General features: G+C 28.6%; 2 protein-coding genes across 2 annotated transcripts; both read left to right on the top strand.

The window, feature by feature from the left end:
* The first annotated feature begins 388 nt into the window (after positions 1–388).
* Positions 389–2,929, top strand: LOC145139374 (protein FAR1-RELATED SEQUENCE 5-like). Its single transcript, XM_079073219.1, has 5 exons — positions 389–476; positions 813–1,617; positions 1,730–1,925; positions 2,104–2,673; positions 2,858–2,929. Exons 1-5 carry the CDS (start codon positions 389–391, stop codon positions 2,927–2,929), a joined length of 1,731 nt encoding a protein of 576 aa, XP_078929345.1.
* Positions 2,930–2,947: 18 nt separating this feature from the next.
* LOC145139373 (uncharacterized) lies at positions 2,948–4,062 on the top strand. Its single transcript, XM_079073218.1, has 2 exons — positions 2,948–3,484; positions 4,057–4,062. Exons 1-2 carry the CDS (start codon positions 2,948–2,950, stop codon positions 4,060–4,062), a joined length of 543 nt encoding a protein of 180 aa, XP_078929344.1.
* Positions 4,063–8,868: the final 4,806 nt, after the last annotated feature.

Genomic DNA, 8,868 nt, shown 5'->3' with positions numbered 1-8,868 from the left:
TGCTTTTTATAATTTGTTTGGAATTACGCTTATTATCTTCGTTTTGGAGTTGTTTCATCGGAGTTCATTATCAAGATTATCAAGTTTCGAATATGTATTGGAGTTATTTCATCGGATTTTTGTTAAGTAGTTTGAGATATTTATTTCAAATCGGAGTTGATTTAATTTTTAATCGGATATATCGTTGTAGTTTTTACGCTCTGTGCTGATAGAGATTGCTTAATTACATCATCTGATCATATATGATTTAAGTTTCTTTAAGATATTTTGTACATTGAGGTGAGATATATTCGAAATTAACCAGGTTTTCATCTTTACGACTTTTTTTGTGAGATACATTCGATATTAAGATTGTTTTTGTTTATTTATATAGATCATTTGGTGTATTATGTCGAATTCTAGTGTTATTGATGGTGATTTGTATTCTTCTATGAGTGAGAGTGAAGAAAAAGATGTTGAGAACTCATTGTTTGAAAGTATCAGTTATTGAATTATTTTGTTGTTTTAAATTTTGTTTATTATCATTTATTTACATATGAATATGTTAATATGAATAAATTGTTGTCTTATTCATATATGAATAAACGTGTGATAATTGTAATTTCGAATTTATTATTTTTTTCGTTTTATTCATATATGAATAAGTTATGTTTTATTTTATATATTTTGAATCCTCATGAATTTTATGTATTCATATATGAATGTTTTATTCATATATGAATGTTTTTTGTTTTATTTATATGAGTTTCATGTATTCATATATGATTGTTTTATTCATATATTATTGATTTATTCATGCATTATTATTTTAGGTGGTGAATCTTCAAGTTCAGTACATGATGTGCAATACTGTGATGATATAATTGGAGAACATGTCTATAAGCCAGATGTACCTGTTCAACTTATTCCATTTAAGGGTTTAATCTTCAAATCATTAAAGTTGGCTATCAAAATGTATTCTGAGTATGCTGAAATTGGTGGTTTTGATGTTAGACTGAGCACACAGTCAAGGTTTGATAACAAGATTATAAAGAAGAAACATGTTATATGTAATCGTGGTGGCAAACAGAAAAAGAAATCTTGTGACACATTAGGTACAAGTGGTTTTAGGAGGAAACGAAATTCAAATTCAAGAGCTATTGGTTGTCAAGCAAAGATTATATTTGAATCTGTGTATGGAACTCCAGATTATAAAGTTTTTCAGTTTGATGAACTTCACAACCATCCACTTGAGAAGAGAAGCGATTTAAAAAAAGCGAGACAAATGTCATATTCAGAAAAAGAGTTTATTGTGCGTGCTTCCACATCAAAAATAGGTCCAACTATGGCTCATAAGTTGAGGGCAAGTCTGAGAGGTGGGTATGAGTTTGTAAAGCCCAAAGTAGTTGACTATAAAAATTTAAGGAGAGATATCAACAGGGTTATTGGTTATAAAGATGCCCAAATGATAGTAAACACAATGAATGACCGTCGAGCTCACTATCCAAATTACTCATTTGAGTTTAATTGTCAAGATGATGTTTTGGACTGTATGTTTTGGGCTGATGAAATGGAGAAGGCATATTATGCTGAATTTGGTGATGTTATCTCGTTTGATGCGACTTTCCGAACAAACAAGTAAGTTATTTTATCTACTTTTGTTTATAGCTTATTCATATATGAATATTTTTATATTCACTTATTAATACATCAAAAATTGACTTTAATGAACATTTTTTTTGTGTGTTAGGTATCGAATGGTTTTTGTTCCGTTTACTGCTATTGACCATCATAAAAAATCGGTTACTGTTGGATCTGGGTTGCTAAGCAATGAAAGCATTGAGTCTTACTCTTGGTTGCTTAAAGCATTTCTTAAAACTCATGGGAAAGAACCAACACTTGTTTTAACCGATCAAGATGCTGCAATAAAACAAGCTGTTGAGAATGTGTTTCGTAATTCAAAGCACCGATTATGTATGTGGCATATAATGAAAAAGTTGAAAAAAATGTATTATTTTAATATATTTCAAATATATTACTTATTAGTATATTCATTTATGAATATTGATTGTTATTTTACTTATTATTATTTATTCATTTATGAATATTTTTGTTTTAATACAGATATCAGATGATTTATTTACGAACACAGACTTTAGAAAAAGGTTTTCGAAGCTTGTTTGGGACATTAATATGAAACCTGATGTTTTTGAGGTGAAGTGGGGTTTGCTTATGAAGGAATTCAATCTTGAAGACACAAGATGGTTTAAAGACATGTTTACAATACGTGATTCATGGATACCTGGATATTTTAGTGATATTCCAATGTGTGGTTTGATGAAGACTACATCGAGGTCAGATAGTATGAATTCATTCTTTAATACATACTCAGAAAGTGGGAACTTACTTTTGAATTTCATGATGAATTACGACACTGTCATTCAAAAGCAAAGGAATACTCAACGAGAGCTTGATAAGGCATCAAAGAAAGCATCATATAAAATGCAAACACCTCGAGAAATAGAACTGCAAGCATCAAAGGTTTATACAAGTACATTATTTTTTGAGGTGCAAAAAGAAATATATAAAGCATGTTTTTTCTGTACATACTCATACGTTGGTATTGAAGATGGTTGGGAAGTTTACATTGTGCAGCACAACAACAGTAAAAGTGATTTTAAAAATGAATTTAAGGTAATTTTACTAGTTTTTTTATGAAAAATGTAATAATATTCATATATGAATATGAGAATATTCATATATGAATATCAATATTCATATATGAATATATGAATATTATATGAATATATGAATATATGAGTGTTGATATGAGTATTCTTATATGAATGTAAATGTGTAGATTTTGTTTTTGTATCAGGTTGAAATAAAAGCTGAAGAGAAAGAAATAAATTGCAGTTGTGAACATTTTAAGCGTATGGGTGTTTTATGAAGACATGCTTTTACGATAATGATGAGATGTGGTGTTAAAGAAATTCCTGAAAGGTACATTTTGAAGAGATGGAGAAAGGATGTGATATCAAGAAATTATCGTTTTAGTTATGTTAAATCCGATTCAGGTGATTGTGAGAATGTAAAGCTAGTCAATGATTCATATTATAGTTTTGAATCATGTTTGGATATTGTAAGAGATGACAAAAAGAGATTGGCTTTATTTGCTGAGAAACAACAAATGTTGTTGAAGGAATTTGAGAGTGATTATATTTCTCCTGGATTGAAAAGCAAGACAGATGGTGAAGTCGTATGCAAGCTTTTGGGTGTTACTATTCCTATTCCAGAAGAGATTAATATTCATGTTCCTGAAGTTCAAAGCAATAAAGGTTCTGGAATCAAGAAAAGAATTCCAAGTGCAGGTGAAGTAGCATATGAAAATTCTAAAAAAGAACATAGAATGTGTTCAGGATGTGGAAAACGAGTTCCACACAATTTACGTACTTGTCCAGAAAGAGTTGGAGCTGCTAAATCAGCAAAAGACAGTTCGGGATTTGTTAGTTTTTTTTTTATGTTTTTTGGTTTTATTCATTTATGAATATATGCAGATAAAAACAATAATCAATAATATTCATGTATGAATAATACACATTTATATTGATATGGTAAATTGATATGTTGATATTTGTTTTTTAAATTACTATAAAATAAGTTATATTGATATTGTAAATTATTCATAAATGAATACAAATATGTGAAATTTGTTATACTAATAAATAAGTAATATTCATATCTGAACTTTTTTATGTTAATATCTGAACTTTGTTATACTAACATATTACTTTGAACTTATTCATAAATGAATATATCATATTCGTATTCATTTATGAATAAATAAAAATAAAGTTTGAAAATATTTGAATATAAAAAAATGACATAAATAAGCAAACTTGTTTCTACTAATAAGTTAGTTATATTCATATCTGAAATTTGTTATATTCATATATGAACTTTGTTATACTGACATATTACTCCTAATTTAATCATAAATGAATATATCATATTCGTATTCATTTATGAATAAACATAAATAAACTTTGAAAATATTTAAATATAAAAAACTGACAGAAATAAGCGAAGTTGTTTCTATCACATAATCATTCAACACAAGATAATAAAAGCTGTTCATAAGCATTTCACAAAATATTGAAACGAACATTTAACAAACCATTTAAAACTTGTTTCGCAGAATCATCTTACATGTACTTCAAATCCATTCATCTTCAACACAAACTGTTCTATAGCATCACACTTCAACATTCTTTCATCTTCACAAGCAATCATCAATATTCTTTTAACCTTTTTTGAATTGTTTGCATAGCCTTGTATGCATGATCAGTACGCACTTTGAATTCAACTTTTTGATATTTTTCAGCAAGATCCAACACCTTAGCCTTCAACATGTTAATTTCAGAAGTTAGCATTATGTGTGCATATCTTTGCCTGAGCTTCTCTAAAGTAGTTTGTTGAACTGCACTTTCTTTATGAAGACCTGGTTTCCACTTTGAGAGTGGTTGTCCCATATAGGTCTCCATATGTCTCATTGCAAAGACCCCACAATCAACTTTGTTTTTTAACTGTTCTCCATGACATTTCAAGTCGTTGGGGTTTGATACTTTCTTTTGAGATTGCATTTGCTCTTGGATGGTTTATTTCTTTAAAGTATCTCACAAACAAATTTTTCTGATCATTAAATAAAATAAAAGTTAGATATGTAATAAATTGGTTCTTTTATGTTGTTGTGAATTGGGTACATACCAAAGGTTTCAATATTACTCCGTATTTCCCTTCATAATCCCCCTCAACTGCACTATTGTCTAGAATTTCAATTGATGATTTCTTTAAGTTGAAGACAATCACAAAAATGTGAGCACTTCTAACAACTGGAAAGAATACCTGTTTTTATGTATATAATGGTAAGTATTTTGTTCATAAAATATATATAAAAAACAACTTTAATTAACATACCATGTCAATATCTTTTATGTTCAAGATTTTTTTGTACCCATTGATACTGTCATGAAAGTTCTCCTTGAATTTTTCATACTTTCTTTCATCAGACAATGTTGAAGTTAGATAAGAACCAATATAATCATATGTGAATTTCAGTTGAATATATATAATTATGTTAAAGAATACTTCATATTTGTGTAATCATATGTGAATTTCAGTTGTAAAAAAATATAATATTCATAAATGAATACATCATATTGGTGTATTCATTTATCAATAAGGAAGGAATTAAGGTTAGAACATAAACTTACAGAAACTCCAACTTTCAAGAAGAGTCTGTATGGTGAATTTCCAAAATCCCTTTCCAGTTCTTGGTGGTTAAGTAAATCAGACCAAGTGTCTAAAACTTCTCCAAAAATCTCTGTGTTTGCATATAGACTTTCCATAACTGCTCTTTCTGTTATTTGACCATATTTTGTCTGAACAACCACATCTCTGCAAAAATGTAATCAAAATGTCATAGATTATTATCTATATAATAATCATATATGAATGTATATAAAATAAAGTTACTTACGATGTATTGCCTTGTAAGTTGAACAACCATTCACAGACAATACTCTCATGATGTGTCAGTTTGGCTTTTGTGTCTGTTATTCTGCATTTGAAAGGTGATTTGAAAGCATCAGCAAGCTTCTTCTCTCTTGGTTGATCCAGATCACGCTTTGATGGTCCTTCTTCAGTAGGAATTGATACAGAGATTGGATTTGGATTAAGAACATTTTTCTTTGCTAATCTGATAACAACCTTCTGATGGTCGTCTTTGATTTGTTTCTTTGTAAGTGGTTTTTTTGGTGAAGATTCATTAGATTTTTTACTTGAAGTTTGATCTGAATCTTGACTGAGACCTAGACTAAAGCTTGGATGAGTATCTGCATGCCAGGAGATTTATCATATAAATAGTTGTAAGTTAATTATAATAATATTTGAGTTTATATTTTGAAATGTTTATCCAAATTGTTACCTCCTTTATTTCCTTTTGTCTTGTCAGCTTCTTCTCCTTTCTTGTTTTCATTTTCTGACTTTTTCTTTCCTGAAAGATAAAGAACTTTGATTAAGTAATTCATATGTGAATAAGTAATGTATTCATTTATGAATAAGTAATGCATATCATTATTTATGAATAAGAAATATTAAAATTTTATTTTTTTTATATTGCGTTATTTATTTGTGAATAATAAAACTTATTATATTCATTTATTAGTGATTCAACTATTTACCTTTATCTTCTGCATTTCCTTTCTCAGTTTCTGTATGTTTATCTTCACCTCCATCTTTCGTGTTCTTTGCTTCTGTTCCTTCTTCATTTCTATCTTCAGAGTTTTCCTTGCCTGAAACATATACATCATATATGAATATTTTTTATTTTTTATTCATTTATATAGTGTATTATTCACTTATGAATAAACAATGTTATTAAAAATATCAATATAAATATTGTAATATATCTCCCTTTGTTTTTTCAACTTTTGTTCCTTGTTCATGTACACCTTCTGATTTTTCCTTTTCTGCAAGAGTATTAGTTTTACCTGTACTCATTGGCGACCCTGGTCAAAATTTAACAAACAAAATTGTTATTGTGTATTAATATTTTTATATATTTTTTTAAAATAAAAGTAAGACAAAATTTACCTATATCAATATTATCGAAAATAGTTTTCATTTCAGGGTGATTCCAGATTTCATCTTCTTGACTATTTAAACTTGAAATTCCAATTCCAAGGACATTGTCCACAATGTTGTCAACAACTTTATCCAACAAATTTTCATTTTCAGTTTGTTGAATAGTCTCATCATGATTATTTGTTTCCTCAGCATGATCATCTTTTTCCTCTAAATCATTCTCATTTTCATTCCTATTTCCATCTTTCTCTTTTACTCCAATTTCACCTTCTTTTTTATTCTTATCTGCATCATTCTTTATTCCTTCATTCTCTGCTTCATTTGAATCAAGCAAATAATCTACTTCTGGTTGACTTGCATCATTATCACTGACTTCTTCACCATTTCCCTCTTTATCTTCATTTTCTTTTTGATCATTTGTTTTTTGACCCATTATTGGTGTCAAATTGATTCCTTCAACTCCAGTTTCATTACTTGGAAAATTAAAAAGTGTTGTGCTTTCAGTTTTTTCTTCAACAATCATATTTGTCATCTTTTCTTTGAAAATTCTAAAACTTTCCTTTTCAGGGAACTTTGTCATCGCATCATTAAGCTTTGAATTCAGCTTTTCCTTCATCCTCTCAAAACTATTAAGCATTTTTGATATTTTTGATTCATATGCCTATGTAACAAAAAGAAGTATATGATTAGAATTTAATATAATAATTTAATGTAATCATATATTATTAACATGTTAAAACTAATTACCTCAACAGAATGATCTTCATCTTTATCAGAATCACTGTCTTCAAGATCTGTATCTCCTTCATCTTGTTCATTAACAAATTCTTCGTTTAATTCTCCAAGTCCAAACCTACCTTTTTCTTGTTCAAATGTCTCTCGATATCTAATCTTCTCTGAACTCCAATAACAAATTGTTGGACGTTTATGTGTTACTGTTAAAGCTTCTGAGTGGATGTTATCAGCATAGAACAACTGCACATAAATGATAACTAATTGATATTCATATATGAACAAGTAATATTATTTTTTACTTATTCATATATGAATAAGTAATGTAAAGCATTACGTGTGAACAAATATATTTTTCTTATTCATATATGAATATTTGCTATTAGTTTATGAATAATCAATATTATTAAAAATTGAGTATAAACATTATAATAACTTACCACCAAGAAAGCTGAAGGTCCAACAAAGAAGCTGGTATCTGAGTATGGTATGTATGAGTTTTTTGTTCTGACAAGACAGTCCAAAACATAGCTGCACCAGTCTATGTTGCTGATATCTGTTTTTCTTGAAATATAACTAAAGGGAAACAGGTTGCATCTTCCCATTGATGTTGACTCGCAAAACGTGTTGACAAAAAGAACTAAGAAGTTCAATTTGAAATTGAAATCAGCTTGTGTGGTAGAAACAATAACATTTTTGATTGCACTCAGTCGGATGATTGAATCTTTTTTAAATTGTTGCTTCCATTCATCATAACTTGTATCATCCTTAGGCCATTGATCCAGTTGTGTAAGTTTGGTTCCACCAATTGGTATGCCCAACATGTCATGAACAGACTCTGCTGTTACTTTCAGTTCCTTTCCTTCAATATCTATCACCATTCTCTCAGAATCAAATTTTTGAAGAACATAAAATCCCAGCTTCAGTGGTATATCTGTGATTTTCATTTTTAACAAAGCTCCAAAACCCATAGATCTTACAGATTCTTTTTGTTCTTTGCTCATCCCAAGGATTATAGATAGTAATGCCTCTGGTGAACATCTGTTTTTCATTGAGTAAAATTCTTTTACCATTGGTTTTTTTTTTTTTGTCTTTTTTGATTGGTGACTCCTTTTTTTTGCCTTCTTCGATGGATGACTACTTTCAAAATCAGAGTCTGAATCTTGTAGTTGTTGTTTTTCAGGAGTTTTCCTTTTTGATGGACTTTTTCTGCTTTTTCTGCTTTATTTTCTTTAGTACTTTTGTTTCTTTTTTATCTGGGAAATGAAAACATATAATATTTGAATAAGTTACTGATATATGAATATGATATATGCTCGTTGATTTATTAATATTTATTTATTACAAAAATATATCTAATATATACAATTTTATTCATATATGAATATATTAGATATGATAGGAATTTTGTACCTTTCGCATTTTTCCTCTTCTGCATTGATCTTGTTTCTCTCATTGTTGGTGAATCTTTATCGGAAATGTTAGTGTTCTTACCTTCATTCAATAGTAAGT

The sequence above is a fragment of the Lactuca virosa genome, chromosome 9, assembly GCF_052849685.1.
Source record: "Lactuca virosa cultivar CGN04683 chromosome 9, Lactuca_virosa_CGN04683_v6, whole genome shotgun sequence".
Lineage (NCBI taxonomy): Eukaryota > Viridiplantae > Streptophyta > Magnoliopsida > Asterales > Asteraceae > Lactuca > Lactuca virosa.
The sequence above is the reverse complement of the archived record's forward strand: the minus strand, read 5'-3'. Positions and strand labels throughout refer to the sequence as shown.